General features: G+C 36.1%; 1 protein-coding gene across 5 annotated transcripts in view; it reads left to right on the forward strand.

Moving 5' to 3' along the window:
* Positions 1 to 17,442, forward strand: part of CNOT1 (CCR4-NOT transcription complex, subunit 1) — an 86,510-nt gene that overhangs the window by 47,350 nt on the left and 21,718 nt on the right. For 2 of the 5 annotated variants that reach the window (XM_004690509.2, XM_012730594.1), the window contains exons 17-29: positions 3,785 to 3,935; positions 5,169 to 5,370; positions 6,326 to 6,472; positions 7,430 to 7,554; positions 7,769 to 8,055; positions 9,804 to 9,882; positions 11,655 to 11,885; positions 12,226 to 12,366; positions 13,192 to 13,371; positions 15,460 to 15,576; positions 15,915 to 16,025; positions 16,417 to 16,494; positions 16,972 to 17,149. In XM_004690509.2, coding sequence (XP_004690566.1) covers positions 3,785 to 3,935; positions 5,169 to 5,370; positions 6,326 to 6,472; positions 7,430 to 7,554; positions 7,769 to 8,055; positions 9,804 to 9,882; positions 11,655 to 11,885; positions 12,226 to 12,366; positions 13,192 to 13,371; positions 15,460 to 15,576; positions 15,915 to 16,025; positions 16,417 to 16,494; positions 16,972 to 17,149 — 2,027 coding nt within the window. The remainder of the gene's footprint in view (positions 1 to 3,784; positions 3,936 to 5,168; positions 5,371 to 6,325; positions 6,473 to 7,429; positions 7,555 to 7,768; positions 8,056 to 9,803; positions 9,883 to 11,654; positions 11,886 to 12,225; positions 12,367 to 13,191; positions 13,372 to 15,459; positions 15,577 to 15,914; positions 16,026 to 16,416; positions 16,495 to 16,971; positions 17,150 to 17,442) is intronic. The other 3 variants (XM_004690510.2, XM_012730595.1, XM_012730596.1) reach the window with 2 other exon arrangements.

Consider the following 17,442-nt stretch of genomic DNA (forward strand, 5'->3'; position numbering starts at 1 on the left):
GTTCTGTATGCATTTAAAAAAAAAAAAAAAGGCATTTGTCTTTCAAAAAATAATGCCAAAGAAGGAATGTTCTAACTAATTGATAATGGAAGTAATTACAATGTGGAGTATAGTCTAACATGGATATTAAAAGTCAGAAGTGAATAGTTGCAAAATAGGATAATTACATGACTTCAAAGTATCACCCTATATAAATTATCAGAAAGTAGTAGTAACTTGTTAAAATCTAGCATGTGCCACTTCAGTGCTATGGCATGTGCCCTATGATAAAATGTACCGAGAAGAAAACATTGTAACTTACATGGTAGTCTTGTCACAAATTCATAACCTGAATCTGAAATATTAGATAAAGTCAAGTCAGCACTACACTACTGTCTACATGTCTATTTTATAGCTATGTTGTGAAGTAATTGACTTCAGTTTTCAGGAATACAAAAACTGATGAATTTTCCCCCATTAAAATATCTAAAGAGATATAATTCCACATAGTGTAGTAATCCTGACAAAGGGGAAAATAGTGAAGGATATTTCTACTGATTTTTTTTTTTTAAAGATTTATTTATTTATTTATACAGAACTGGGGTATAGGCCAGAGATGCGGAGGGTGAGAGGATTCACCAGAGACAGAGTGGGGAGCAGAACAGACAGATCGAGGAAGTACACTGCTGAGGGGAGCAGTGGGCGGGCCAGGAGAGGTCTGCCACGCCATGTGGATCTCCTCCAGGGCAGGCGGGAATCGAACTCATGCGGAAGTGGGTTTAGATTCTCAGTGCTGTGCTTTTAACCCGCTGCGCCACCAGGGAGGGCCCTCTACTGATTTTTTAATGTGACCTATTTTATTTATAAGTGTTCCTAACTTCTCAATTTTTATTACTACATTTAAGAAAATGACCTTGTTCTTAGGAAATTTAGAATGAAGTATTTAGAGGTAAGGAATAAATGCTACATCTAAACTTAAAATTGAGGGGGAGGGAGTGCATGAGGGAGCAGATAAAGTTACATTCTTGGGGAGAATAAACAGTTGGTGAGTGAAGTGCTTTTGAGAGTTCCTTACAACAGTTTTGTATCTTTCAATTTTGATATTGTGTCAAACATAAGTTCTTCTAAAACAGTAAGGAATAATATTTTAATTGATTAGATTTTAACAGTTCTAAGGTATCTACCTTTTTTAATATTTCAGTATTTCTGAAATAATGCATCTCATTGATTAGCTCTTACAGTTAGCTAAGTTATTTTCTTTTTGTACAGTATATAAAATAATGATGTGGCTTATCATTGAAAGCACTTTAGATGCAGCACGACACAGTATAGTGGTTATTATCTATTGCTGCAGCACAGGCATTGTGGATTTTTTTAAATACTGTTTTATGTTTAGTTGGCTGGCTGAATTTTTATGATACAGACATGGTTTCAGAGTCAACTCTAATGAGGTACAGTTAGAGAAAACTACCTTTTTCTCTTTTTATTCTGTAGTTAAGGTGTATGTGTATATGTACATATATATATTTTTTTCATTGATAGTTTTCCATTAAATATACACTTGCTTGCATGGTTCCCTCTTCCCTATAGAAAAGGTAGTGTATCATATGTTCTATGTTACCACGCTTCTTTCACTTGATCATGTATTCTGTAGTTCATTCTGTAGAATTCGAGCTTCCTTACTCCTTTTAATCACTGAAAAGTACTCCACTGGATAGATGTTTGTGCTTTCATTAAAAAAAAAAATCTTCATTAGTGAGCATTCTGATGGTTTTCACTCTTAGAAATGGTGATGGTATTGAATAATATTTTAAATTTATCATCTTTATTAGTATACATTTGTCACCATCACACGTGGAAATTGTTGGGTTAATGGGAGTATAATTGCATGTATAATTACTGCAAACTTTTCCTCTACAGGAAGTCTCATCACTTTATATAACCACCAGTAGTTATAACCATCATGACTATTTCCCTTAGCTTTGCTGATGGGGGTTATGCTAATCTGAAACATGAAAAATGGTATTTCATGAATTTTTTTAAAGATTGATTTTATTTATACATACAAGAATTGGGGTCTTGACCAGAGGTCCGGGGATAAGAGGATTCACGAGAGACAGAGTGGGTAGCAGAACAGGCGGATCCACTGAGCTGCACTGCTGAGAGCAGCGGGCAAGACATGAGAAGTCTCCTGTGCCGTGTGAGTTAGCTCCCTGGCTGGGGCTCAAGCTCTTGCTGCAATGGTTGGGAATAACTTTATAGCACTGAGACTTTTACCCTTGTACCACCAAGGGTGCCCCTTCCCGTGAAATTTTGATTGCAGGAGAGGAGCAAGTATTTTGAACCTGGGTAACATTTTTGAAATGGTGGTGGAGAATACCATTTGTGTGGCTAATATTTTAAATACTTGTAATTTTTTTGGCATACCTTTTGGAAATTAATAGCTCTTATTTTAAGGTAGATAAATAGACCACACCTTTGAGGAATGTTTATCAGTTTTCTATTGTCTGTCAATGGCTCTTATTAATTTAATGAATGAAAAAGTTCTCATTGTTCATTGACAGTCCATGTTTGTATTTTTTTTCATGTTGTTGAAGACAGAATTTCACATATTTTGTTATGTTTATTTAATGTAAACATTTATTTGGTACTTTTTTTTTTTAAAAAGACATTTATTCATACAGAACTGGGGTACAGGCCAGAGATGCGGAGGGTGAGAGGATTCACCAGGGACAGAGTGGGCTGCAGAACAGGCAGATCGATGAAGCACACTGCCGAGGGGAACAGCGGGCGGGTCAGTAGAGGTCTGCCTCACCATGTGGATCTCCGGGTCAGGCAGGGATCGAACTCATGCAGAAGTGGCTTAAGCTTCTTAGTGCAGTGCTTTAACCTGCTGTGTCAGCAGGGAGGCCCTGTTTAGTACTTTTAACATCCTAATCTTTTTTCAAATATGAAACAATTGATTGTCTGAGTGACTACTTTTACTTCTAGTGCCAGGTAGTAAGATTTCTAAATTTAGAAGGAATGATCTAAGACATAAGCAATTTCTGGTAAAGTTTTTGAGTATAAGGGGTTCCATAGTTTTATGACATAGTAGTACCCTAAGATAGCAAGATGATTTTTTCAATTTCCTACAGTTAGCATTTCTGTATGTGCCAAATATAATATACTATGTATATAGCATTTTAAAGCTGTCTTTAACTATAATAAGCCAATATGCTTTGCATATGTTTGACATAATTTTTCTTTTTAAGATTTACTTATTTACAGAATAAGTGAGTACAGAATGGGGTACAAGCCAGAGGTGCAGGGGAGGTGAGAAGCCTCACCAGAGACAGTGGGAAGCAGAACAGGCAGATCGACGAAGCACACTGCTGAGGGGAGCAGCGGACGGGTCAGGAGAGGTCTGCTTTGTCATGTGGGTCACCTGCAGGGCCAGGGATCGAACTCAGTTCAAGCGGCTACGGCCAGCTTGCGGTACTACGTCCTAACCCTTTGCGCCACCAGGGTGACATAAGTATGAACAGAGTAGTAGTGTGGAATGTTTCTTGGAACATTTAAAAATATGTTGGTTGCAGTATATACAGGTGTCATTTCAGAGATGCAAATTAGATACTTTTGGGGGAGAAAACCAATGCTCAGAAATTCCTCATGATTGATAATAGACACAGGATGCGGTGGAGATTTTGCCTCATATATTAGCAAGTTTTCTTTATTAGAAAATCAGATTGTTTATCTATTTGTTCTGGGGGAGTAACAATGTTTTTTTTTATTAACAAGTGATATTTTCACCTTCTTTCTTTAGGAGTGTTTCTCAGGAGTTATCAGAAACTATCCTCACCATGGTAGCCAATTGTAGTAATGTCATGAACAAGGCCAGACAGCCGCCACCTGGAGTAATGCCAAAAGGACGCCCTCCTAGTGCTAGCAGCTTAGATGCGATTTCGCCAGTTCAGGTAAATGAATATCACAATTGGTAAATCTGCGTTTGATCATAGACTTGGATTAGAATAAACTTCTGTGTCACTATTAATAACCTACATAAAGGCAACTCTGTCTGAATTTATTACATTTTACTTAACTGCATGTCTTGAATAGCCTCTGTATTTTAAAGGAGATCCATTAATAGGCATTGTAGTTGAGAATAGATTTTAATCATTAAGTAGAACATGACTGAGAAGAAAGGTACAAAACAAATTATTTTAGGTAGATAGATGGTAAGGATTTCTTTTTATAATAAGTATAACTTAGACCTGAGACATAAGCACTGCCTTTGAACCTGATGTGTCTTGTTTATAGCTTCACGGGCCAAGCAGCAGTGCTAGAGCATAAGGACTTGTTATAACTGGGGCTCTTCAGCTCTCAACTGAACTGCTCTTTTAAAAACAAGGTACATTTAAGTTACTCCCTGACACCAACCATCCCCTTCTTTCTGGGAGCAACATATTCCATTTCTATTTTCAGTTGCATTGAATTGCAGTCAGAATGGGTCTTAGGAGAAGGAAGGTATTTAGTGATTCTTCAGTGACCACTTCATAAAAAGGCATTTTGCTTATCATTTTCATAGCTACGAAGGTCTGAAGTAGTGCTATAAATATAAACTAAGAGACTTGGAAATACAGGTATTAATATTTTTTAAAAATCTTTTGGTTAATAAATAGTATACTTTTTGTTGATTGGTTTTGTTTTTTGTTTGTTTTTTGCTTTTTAATTAGAACTGTTTTTCAAACCCCAAGATTATCAAATTTAGACTAGATTTATAATTTTAAATGTTTTTATGATGTAAATGAAATAACATACCATGAGAATTTTTGTTTCAAAAGGGATTATTGCAATTTGTTCACGGCTTAATAACTGTCCCAGGTCACTACTAAGTGTTTAGTAGTACTGTCTACCATGGGCCAATTCATCTTGAATGTTAATCTTGAAGTCTTATAACCCTCATATTGTTACTGTTGTGCTTTGGCAGGCACTAATAACTCTTTAAATGTATTTTGTGATATAATAGTAGTATTTAAATATACTACTAATTGTACACCTAACTTGATTTTATGATTTAAATATCGTTATGATAACTGTGAGGTTTTGCAACTTAATTAAGAATTCAAATTTTAAACGTTGCTCTATTTGTGTCATATGTCTTTTCGCTTGAAGTATGTTTAATATACTTTTATAATGTTTTTCTTTAGATTGACCCTCTTGCTGGAATGGCATCTCTTAGTATAGGTGGTTCAGCTGCCCCTCACACCCAGAGTATGCAGGGTTTTCCTCCAAATTTGGGTTCTGCATTCAGTACCCCTCAGTCACCAGCAAAAGCATTTCCACCTCTTTCAACCCCAAATCAGACAACAGCTTTCAGTGGTATTGGAGGACTTTCATCACAGCTTCCAGGTAAGGAGGAGTGGTTGCAGGGTGCAGGTTATTTTTGTTAATGTATGCTCAGGTGTTTGGAGTCACTGTAATAAGGAAACTGCTTAAACTAAATTGTGCAAGTTACTTCAGCCTCCATAGTAGCAAGAGGAAAAACATGTTAATTCAGTCGAATTTCAATGAAGGTATTTGTACTTGTGAAAAAACTTGAATTATGCATTAAGTATTCTATATTATTAAGTTGTAGTCTAAACAGTAATAAGAGAGTTGATCAAAGAGCATAAAAGGCTTTGGCTTAGATCAAAAACTTGTAGCTTTATGAATTGAAAGGTTGATAGAATAAAGGCAGAAAATAATTCTTCACATCAGACTAAGACATGATTTGTCTCATTGTACTTTACCCATCGTGAAAATGATAGTAAATTTCTAAATTTCAATTCATTTTTGTAAAATATTTTGGCTTTTAACATTGAAGTAAAAGTTAAATTGTCTTACAAACTCGGTAACCTGGTTAACATTGTTTTCTATTATGGTCTTGGCCTTGATGATTCATTTAAACCAAAGCTATTGTATTTATTAAGGCCTTCCTAACCATTGTAAGATTCTCTGTGATAGTGTTAAGAGGATTAGGGAAGCCCTTCCTGGTGCCAACTCGCAGGTAAAAGCTTAAAGTCTTTATGATATTAAGCAGTGAGGGAAAACAAATTAAATTCTTATTATTTTGACTTCCTTATATCACATACAATTTTTAGAGAACTCTCATCAAGAATATAAATGAACCAGTAATTACAAATGCTGAAGGAATTTTGGCTTTGTCTGTTTTTTACTACTCTTAAGAATTTAGATTCTCTATTGAATAGACATTAAGAAAATTAGTGAAGACTCTGACTTTAAATAAGAACTTAGATCTAAGATACATACTAAAGTCAAAGATACAAGTAATGATAAGACTTCTGGCTGCCTTCATTCTTTCTAGTAGGTGGTCTTGGTACAGGCAGCCTGACTGGTATAGGAACTGGGGCTCTTGGACTCCCTGCAGTGAATAACGATCCTTTTGTACAGAGGAAACTGGGCACCTCTGGACTGAACCAGCCTACATTCCAGCAGAGTAAGATGAAACCTTGTAAGTGGTAGTGTTGTCTGTGATTGTGAAGTGTGACTGATGCACATAGTTTTTTTTATTACTCTGTTGTCCTTAGAGTTACATAGACAAAAACACTGACTTCACATATTGTAAGTAGGGTTTCCTAAATAAGTGGAAGTAAATTAATACATTTAATTTATTAAAATAAAAACTTTTGAGGTATCACTCCACCTTGGCTCTAGATTGCCAGAACAGAATGACACTTAATAAGAGATATCATCCTCTGGGTGTAAGCCTAAAAGAACGAAGTAAGTACAGTAAAGAGGAAGAACATGAGGTGCTTAATTTATTTTAAAGTAATAGTTTTATAATTGTTCATAAGTTTATAAAAGAAATACTGCCACATATAAAAAAACAATTTCTTAAAAAGTTTAATAACCTCCTTAGTTACTATCTAATAGAGAAGTCTTTTTTTTATAAATACATTGGTGTCTTTGTCTTAACATCTCTCTTGTCACTGGGACTAAGTATTCATTCACCAGACTTGCAAGGGTACCAACTGACTTCCAGGCGTTAGCGTGCAAGGCTTGTCTGAATGTCATGTTTTGTAGCATGCTTTGTGTTATATCAGTGTGTCATGCACATGTATTATTAAATCTTTTATGTTAAATGTGATGTTTTATAAAATGGTAGGGACTTATTAAAGTTGAGTGAGATTTTATTGAGGGTAAGTGCGTTAGGGCTTTTTTACACTAGGGAATTTTCATGATGTACTTAGTACAGATGGGAAAAAGTAATAAGCTAGGCCACAGTTGTTAAGACAATTTTGTTAAAGTCTTATGTCTACCTAGAACAGTTGGATATTGAAATGAACACCTAATACTTACTTCACTGTATTTTTTCCTTTAAAATTTAAAACTATATTGGTCTTTTAGTGTTTTGTTGAGGAGTAGAGAAAGCTTAAATGTCTACTCATTGCTTTTCTGTTTCTAACAGCGGACTTGTCTCAGGTATGGCCAGAGGCAAACCAGCACTTTAGTAAAGAGATAGATGATGAAGCAAACAGCTATTTCCAGAGAATATATAATCACCCACCACATCCAACCATGTCTGTTGATGAGGTGAGTACCCAGGATATTCCAATTCTTTGTTTAGACAGATATTAAATGCTCTTTTCAAGGTCTTCACAGATCTAGCTCAGAGTTTGATATTTCTCTGCACATTTTCAAGTATTTGTTTCAACTGAGTTTATTGTCAAGTATTCTCTAATAACAATGTCTCTGTTAAGAACATTTGACCTTTAATGGTGTATTATTTTGTCTTGTCTTTTTCCAGGTATTAGAAATGCTACAGAGATTTAAAGACTCTACCATAAAGAGAGAACGAGAAGTATTTAATTGTATGCTAAGGAATTTGTTTGAAGAGTATCGTTTTTTCCCCCAATACCCTGATAAAGAGTTACATATAACAGCCTGCCTTTTTGGGGGGATAATCGAAAAAGGACTGGTCACTTACATGGCACTAGGTCTGGCCCTGCGATATGTCCTCGAAGCCTTACGCAAGCCTTTTGGATCCAAAATGTATTATTTCGGGATTGCTGCACTAGATAGATTTAAAAATAGGTAAGTGGATAGGTGTCATTTGAAGTTTCTCTTCTAATATAAGGAGAAATAATAACTGATTTGTCAGTTCTTGCCTGGCACATCATCATACACATATAAATTAATCTTAATGATCATGAGGTACAAGTAATGAAAGCCATTAAATTCATTTTAGTTACCAACGAAGTGATAGTAAAGGTAAAAAATGAGATAGTGGGTGTTTTTTTTCCTTTCTTTTTTAAGGTATACTTTATGCAGTGAAATCTATCATTTTCAGTTGTATAATTCTTTGAGTTTGTTTTGACAAATTTATATGCTCGCCTAACCACTATTAAATATTTTCATCATCCCTCCTGCTCTCCCTTTGTGGCTAGTATCCTCCTAACTGTCTCCTGGTAGTGACTGATCGGGTTGTCTAGTTTTTCCAGGGCTATTTAAATGGAATTGTACACACAGTGAATGATTCTCACTTCTTGCACTGAGCATGAAGATTCTGAGTCATCCTCGTCACTGCATATTCCAGTAGTTAGTTTCTTTTCATTGCTGAGGAGGAGGAGTAGTAGTAGTAGTAGTTCATCATAAGGATTAACTATAAATTGTTTTCCATTTACCTGTCAGCAAACATTCAGAGGAGTTGGCAGACAGGAGTTTTTAGTGTTTCACTAATACTGAGTAAAATACTACCTCTAAAAAACAAAGATACCACTTTCTGAAAAGCAGAAATAGTGGATGGTTTCACTCATAGCAGGAGTATAAAGGACCAGGGGAGAAATAATAACAATAATAATGAACAACCACCAGGCCCTCCCTGGTGGTACAGCAGGTTAAAGCACAGCACTAAGAAGCTAAAGCCACCTCAGCATGAGTTCGATCCCTGGCCAAGGAGGTGACCCACATGGCGCAGCAGACCTCTCCTAGCCAGCCTGCTGCCCCCCCCCCCCCAGCAGTGTATTTCAATATATCTGCCTGTTCTGTTCCCCACTGTGTCTCTGGTGAATCTTCTCACTACCTCTGCACCTCTGGCCTATACCCCAGTTCTGTATGCCTAAATAAATATATCTTAGAAAAATAATCATGAACAACTGTGGACCAGAGACATTTTTTGGGGATGGAATAGGATTAAAAACAGTAGGGGAAGGGAAGTGTACTGGACTATGATGATGGCACACAGGTGATCTGGTGATGGGAAGCCCATGGGGATTATAACTGAGATGGGAAAAGGCACAAAGTGATGTAAAAATAAACTTACGTTATTAAAAAAAAAAAGATTATCATTTTCTAATGTAAAAAGAACGAAGTTCATAAATACCTCCCCCTTCTACTTCTGCATGCTTCTCTTTGACATTCTCTTTAAATAAAGTACTTCAGGGGCCCTCCCCGCTGGCGCAGCGGGTTAAAGCACAGCACTGAGAATCTAAAGCCGCTTCCGCATGAGCTCGATTCCCGCCTGCCCCGGAGGTGACCACATGGCGAGGCAGACCTCTCCTGACCCGCCCGCTGCTCCCCTCAGCAGTGTACTTCGTAGATCTGCCTGTTCTGCTCCCCACCCTGTCTCTGGTGAAGCCTCTCACCGCCCCTGAACCTCTGGCCTGTACCCCAGTTCTGTATGCACAAATAAATAAATCTTAAAAAAAAAAAGTTTAAATAAAGTACTTCATAGGTAGAATGGGGGAGATGATCCACAATAGCATTTGGAAGAAAATTTTTGTCAATATTGCTGCTTTTGTTTTTAAATGAATTGATGCATGAATGAATGTTTTTGTTGGCAGATTGAAAGACTATCCACAGTATTGTCAGCACTTGGCTTCTATCAGTCACTTTATGCAATTTCCACATCATTTACAGGAGGTAAGTGTTTTCAAAACCTAAAACCTCTCTAGTAGTTTGGAAGTTCATCTGTTGATTTTCAATTTGCTAGAAATAGCATTAAGAAGTCTTAGTGATTGATATTAATGATTCATTGATATTAATGATATTAAAGCTCATTTTGCTGCTTACTAATAAGTTATGAAAAAAGTCACTGTTTTCTTTTCTAAGCAGATTTTGTAAAAGACATTTAGCTTACTACTATTAAATAATAAATGTCATTTAAGTTAGGAGAATACCTCCCTGAGTCTATAAAAAGGACCTGACATGGGAATCTTAGATCAAAAATAAATTATTATTTTTTAATCTTACTCTGATTTGTATGTTAATATGAATCAAGGCATACCAGTATTTATTAAAAATATAGCCTTGACACCTCAGATTTCTCTGAGTCGCTTGTTAAATGGAAGGAAATGGATGTAGAGAATATGCACAAGGATTAGATGTTGTGTTGATGGTTCCTGACGTTTGTAAACTATTGTTTTGAGTGCCTGACTTAGAAATTGCTTGCTAAACATTGTTCATACCTTTGTTTTGTCTGTGGTCATAACAATCAGCTTATAAAGAGAACATAAAAATTGATTAATCTGTAATTAACTGTATCTTACCTTTTGAAAATTAAAAAGCAGATAGATGGTTTTATAATATCATTTTAAGGAATCAAAGATTAGAATTGATTAATTCTAAATGCTAATTTACTCCAGTGCTTTCTGCCTCATCATGCTGAATTTTTATATTAGTAAAAAGGGTTATTGTGATGGTTTGACCTAGGAGTCAGTGGAATGTGGGAGGCAAGATTAAGTCAAGAGAGTGGTTGCGGGAATATATGGCAACTAGCATCCTGTGTAGTAAAACTCCTCGGGAATGTAGGGTTTTGAAAAGTAGAAAGGATTGTTAGCCAAAATCCTGCCACAATCAAACCTGTTTGGAATTCAGAACTGGGAATGTGGGCTTTGGAGAGAGATGTGGAAATGATCACATAGAGCAGTGGTCAGTGGTCCCTAGTATTCATAACAAGACAGCCAGAGAGAAGGTATGTGGGTGTTGTTTATATTTCTGTACTTTTCCAGTTTAAAGGCTGTCCTTTCATTAATATGCCCTTTGCATAAAGTTGTTGCACATATAGACAGCTGTTTTTGTTTTGCTGGGTAAAGACTATTTAAATAGTATCAGGAATCCTATGTCCTTTCTTTAAGGCATGGTTGTGAAAGGGAGGTTTATTGGTCTTTGAGGTGGGTGGGACAGGGAAAGGGGAAGACTGGAGAAATTGCCTAGAACATCCAGTATCATTTACTCCAGATTGCGTGTCTGTATTATTATTTTTGTTCTGTAGTACTAGCTTTACTGAGAGAGAAAATTCACGGCTGTGTCATTGTTAGACCTTAGGCGTCTAATCAGCACACAGAGATAAGTTTAGTATATAAATGTTTTGAGTGTAAGGGCTAGGTGTATGAGGGATTTAAATAATTTATGTGTAGGCATCTGTAGGTCCTTTTGGGGAGAAGGTTTTGCTAGATTCATTCTCCCATAAATACTTACAAAACAGATATTGTAGCCCCTAAGGAGACCATGGTATTCACGTGTACATTTTCTATATGGAAATAGGGGCTAGGGCATGACAATAAGTAGGGGAGAAGGCTAGATAAACAAAAGTAATCTGAAATGATACCTACCTTCAAAAGCAAGGGGAATGTAATTCAGAATATTTGATTCCTATTAACTCTTTATTAATGTGTTTCTCCTTACCCCTATAGTATATTGAGTATGGACAGCAGTCTAGAGATCCTCCTGTGAAAATGCAGGGCTCTATCACAACCCCGGGAAGTATTGCACTGGCTCAAGCCCAAGCTCAGGCCCAGATTCCAGCAAAAGCTCCCCTTGCTGGTCAGGTTAGCACTATGGTAACCACTTCGACAACCACCACTGTTGCTAAAACGGTTACAGTCACCAGGCCCACCGGAGTCAGCTTTAAGAAAGATGTGCCAGTAAGTAGGTTTATCTGTTTTCCTTTCCAGGATTTGTTTTTATGTTTTAGTAAATCCAGTAGTGACCAGGTATTTTCATTTTATTATAAACAGTAACACAGGCCCACTAAAAAAAAAAAAGGACAAAATCAAGCATTTGGCCTTTTTTATCTTCCCTTCCTATATTTCCCATAGGCAGCCACTATATGATAGATCAACATAGATCCTTGCCAAACTTTGTAAAATGTATATGCACACACACCACATGCTTTTTTGTACTTAAGAAATTTGTGCGTTATTTTCCGAAATTTGTCAGGCCAGTATTTCAGTTTCTTTATTTTTATGTACTTTATTTCTATAGCCCTCTATTAATACTACAAACATAGATACGTTGCTTGTGGCCACAGATCAAACTGAGAGAATTGTGGAGCCCCCAGAAAATATTCAAGAGAAAATTGCTTTTATCTTCAACAATCTCTCACAGTCAAATATGACTCAAAAGGTGAGCATGGTGTAATGTCAGTTTTTATTCACTCTTGCTTTTCTTAATGAATTGGAGGGGGTGATAGATAATACAAGCAAAATGAAGAGAGTATGATATACCACTACTAGTTGTGGCTTTAGTAACTGTTAAATAACTTTTGTTTGAAATGTATTGATTTGCAGTAAGTTACAGGCTTTCAGAAACAACTTTGATACCATAATGATGGTGGGTTTTACCAATACTGCTAGCCTTAACTTCTCTCCTCCTAATGACCATGCATATAGTGTTCATTAGGTAATTGATAACTGAGGTAGACTTTACGAAAATCATAAGGAATGATGTTTGCTTTATACGGTTACATACTAAGACATTTGGAATTACCTATTTTAGGAACAGGTTACCTTAACAAATGAATTAAGATAATAACAGACTAAAGAGTAGTTACATACTTAACAGATGATTCCTAGAGATGGAAATTTAGAGAAAACATAGCTTTGGTGATAATCCTGTTAATGGGAAGTTGTGAATAATTTATTCTCTGTTGGTCAGTGGAGAGTAGGGTAAAACGGGGTCGAGGAACTACATATTTTATAGTTTTGAAGCTGAAAGTGATCATAGGTGTTCAGTCCTGATCACACACAGTTTGAAGCATGACTAACTCTGTAACTAATATGAAATTGAACATGCTATACTTCATAGTATCTCTGGCTTGGGGGAGAAGTTGGAGGGCGATGTTTATTGTATAATTATGCAAAGGGCTGTGTGCTATAGTTCACAGAATGAAAGTATGAAACCATATATTGTCATATTTTGTGTACTTCCCAAATTATGTTTGTTAACTAGGTTGAAGAACTAAAGGAAACTGTGAAGGAAGAATTTATGCCTTGGGTTTCACAGTATCTGGTTATGAAGAGAGTCAGTATTGAGCCAAATTTTCATAGCTTGTATTCAAACTTCCTTGACACACTGAAGAATCCTGAATTTAACAAGATGGTTCTAAATGAAACCTATCGAAACATCAAAGTAAGAGTTGTATTTAATTTTCAGTTACTGCTTTGAATTTGGAAATGTGTGATTGTTTAAAGTAGATTGTCATGGTGCTTGTTGTGTGGTGTTCTCTATGTCAAGTATTTATGAAAGCTGTCATAGAATTCTTTTCAGATAGAGAAATCAATATCCTGAGGAAATTCAGTGTTACAAACTCTATGTACTTTTATTTTTTTAAATTTATTTGTGCCCTTCCCCTATGGCACAAGAAGCACAGCACTGTGAAGCTGTCTGCAGCCGCTACAGCGTTAATTTGATCCCCGGCCAGGGAGCTGACCCACATGGTGCAGCAGATCTCCTGTCCCACCCACTGGTCCCCTCAGCAGTGTATTTCAGTAGGTATAACTATTCTGCTCAGGCCGACTGACAAAGTACACTGCTAAGGGGAGTAGCAGGCAAGACAGGAGAGGTCTGCTGTGCCATGTGGGTCACCTCCAGGCCCAGATCGAACTCACTGAAGCGGCTGCAGCTACCTTGCAGCACTGTCCTAACCTGTTGAGTCACCAGGGGAACCATAAAATAAATCTTTTTAAAAAACCAATACTGCTTTGCATATTAACTGTTTGTATGGCATCACCCTTTTATTATTATTTGCAATATATTTTTAGGTCTGTTCCGTCTTTTCAAACAGTCTTATAGAAATCCATTCTAGAACTTAAAATTCTAACGATTTTTAGGTTAATAACTTTATTATAATAACAGTGTTGCAGTGAATGTTTTTACATAAATGTCAAAATGCAGTTATCTCTGAACTCTAGATCTTTTTGTAGGACAGCTGTCTGGTTACTCAGTAGTTTGTCAGACTCATCCTAATGAAATAATTTTTGTTTCACAAAATTTAAGTTAGTATTTTAATACCTAAAACTGTACTTAATTTCTTAGGAGGAATAGGTTTTTGAGAAATCCGTTCCAACCAGCATACAGCTATGATCGTTCTTTACTGATTAGGCTGGGATATTGCCTTAGAAATCTGCACTATATTTAAACTGTGAATGGGAATCTTCCCCCATTCTCGGTTACGCTGTAGTGCAAAAGAATTCCTGGCTCTTCTTTGCACAGCTGACTTTCTGACAATCCGCTGTTGCTATATAGAGTTAAGGAACATTACTATATATTCAGCCTTTATTTAATGGCAAGAATGGTGGGATTTCTTATACTTTTCACATGCTATAGAGCAGTACTTCTTTTATACAAAAATTTAAATATAGTCAGATTAAGAGGAATATGTTGTATAGGGGAATGTGTGGGAGCCATAATCATATTCATGTGATGGTTATCTATTACTGAGGAAAGCAAGAACTTAGAAAATTAATAAAATGCGTTAGGTTTTCTAGACGTTTGAGGAGTGTTTAAGCAGTATAATATTCTATATTTTAGACAGTATTCTTAGATGTTTCTAGAGATGTATAGAGACCTGAGCTGTGCTAAAGATTGCATAGAACTGGGTTGTATAGGCAGGAGCTGTGGGGGTGAGAAGATTCACCAGGAACAGATTGAATTGTGGAGCAGAACAGGAGATTTACTGAAATATATCACAAAGGGAAGCAGTGGGCGAAACAGACAAATGTATGCTGTGCCATACATTTGTGGGTCAGTTCCCTGGCTGGGGATCAAATTCAGGCCCAGGGGATGATAGCACTGTGATTTAACCCCTAGGTCACTAGGGAGGCTCAACCTGTTGTTGTAAAGTACTTAATAAGGCACCGCTAAAGTCTTCATATTAATTTAATTTAGCTCTTCAAAATCAGTTTGTAATTGGATCTATTTCATATGTAAAGCCCTCAAGTTTTTCTACTTTTTTAATGATCATACATGACATTCTCAATTTTGTGTACTTTGTATTTTGTACAGTTTTTCAAAAAATAAAATGTAAGGACTTTAAGGCACTGTTGGTTAATAAACACAGCAGATGATTTTGCCCCGATTATGTGAAGTGGATCTAATTTAAGAGCATATTATCAGAATTGATGGCTTGTTTTTAAAGTAGGGTAATTTTCAGATAATTAGTTGAGGATTTTTTTTTTTCTCGTAAGCAAATTTTCATAATAATCTACACTATTTCAGGTGCTCCTGACCTCTGATAAAGCTGCAGCCAATTTCTCTGATCGCTCTTTGCTGAAGAACTTGGGACATTGGCTAGGAATGATCACACTAGCTAAAAATAAACCCATCTTACATACTGTGAGTTCCCGCTAAAGATTTATATAAAACTTGAGAATGTTTATACAGCATATCATGTCTGAAACTCTTGATTTTGTTTGAGACTATTTTAATGATTATTGGTTATTTTATGAGAAATATCTTTAGCCCATTTAATGACTCCTATTATATCCACATGCCTCCACATCATTTTGCACAATCAAAGGAAATTATTAGTGTAAAAGTGACACCTGTTCCTTCTTGTCATGCAAGAGTCATTCTGTTTTTAGGTCAAATCTGACAAGATGCCTTTCTTTGGGATGTTGTGAAGAGTTTTAAAGTATATTTCTAGCATTTAAAAAATATTTTTATTATTTTAGGACTTGGATGTAAAATCATTGCTGCTAGAAGCTTATGTTAAAGGACAGCAAGAATTGCTCTATGTAGTGCCCTTTGTTGCCAAAGTCTTAGAATCTAGCATTCGTAGTGTGGTAAGTAGATTTTAATGTTTTATTCATGCTAATTTGACCTTTTACTATAATATGGATAGAGCATACCCTTTATCCTTAAGAACATAGAGCAAGTTCAGTTTTCCTTATTAATTTGAATTTTCATTTTGAGACTCAATATGATTTATGGAACTGATTGTAATACATGGTTTTGGGTGTTAGTGTTTTTCTTCCTGTGTGTGGTAGTTAGCTAGATAGGGAGACTAGGGACTTTGTTATAGCCATATATATATGATTGTTTAAAAAATACAAATTTAAATGTATTTTTATATATTTTGTACAAATGTATACAAATAAAGCTTAAAGTTTTGATTGGACTGTTTCAAAAGAATACAAGTTGAAGTGTGAAGTTTAACTTAATAGTTTTCTTTAGGTTTTTAGGCCACCCAACCCCTGGACAATGGCGATTATGAATGTATTAGCTGAGCTACATCAAGAACATGACTTGAAGGTAAATTTGTTGTCCTTTTTTATCCTTTAAAATATTTTCTCTTCACATTATGAAATTCTATAGAAAAATATATTTGGGGAGAAGTACTGTAACAACTGGGTGAGAGGTTTTTTTGTTTTGGTTTTTTTTTTTGGGTGAGAGTATTTTTAAGATTTATTTATGCATGCAGAAATGGGGTACAAGCTAGAGGTGCAGGGGCGGTGAGAGGATTCACTAGACACAGAGTGGGGAGCAGAACAGGGAGATTGACGAAGTACACTGCGGAGGGGAGCAGCGGGTGGGCTAGGAGAGGTCTGCTGCACCATCTGAGTCACCTTCAGGGCTGTGAATTGAACTCGCACTGAAGCTGCCTCAGCCAGCCTGCAGTGCTGCAACCTTACCTGTTGCTCTACCAGGGAGGGCCGAAAGTATTGTTTATTATGAATAAAAATAAAATTTTTATTTTTAAAATTCTAATCAAATATTGTAATTATGCAGTTAAACTTGAAGTTTGAGATTGAAGTTCTCTGCAAGAACCTTGCATTAGATATCAATGAACTGAAACCTGGAAACCTCCTAAAGGATAAAGATCGCCTGAAAAACTTGGATGAGCAACTCTCTGCTCCAAAGAAAGATGTCAAGCAACCAGAAGAACTTCCTCCCATCACCACCACAAGTATGATAGTTCTCTCCTTACCTGCATGTTCTCGTAAATGATAATCTCTGTGCTTATAGCAAGCCACATATGTGACTGGAACTTTGCATAATTGAATTTTTAAGGAAAAATTATTGAAATGGAGATATTGTCTCACTTTACTAGAATCTATGCAGAGTAATTCATAGATATTCTTAATTTAACATCATTAATAGTTACAACCCAATTAAACTAGGTTGTCTTTTGCATTATTTGATGGCTTAAGAATTGCATGAAATGATGACCTCTTATTCCACAAATCTGGGAAGGCCAGA

Source organism: Condylura cristata, unplaced genomic scaffold (assembly GCF_000260355.1).
Source record: "Condylura cristata isolate star-nosed mole 26May11 unplaced genomic scaffold, ConCri1.0 scaffold00028, whole genome shotgun sequence".
Lineage (NCBI taxonomy): Eukaryota > Metazoa > Chordata > Mammalia > Eulipotyphla > Talpidae > Condylura > Condylura cristata.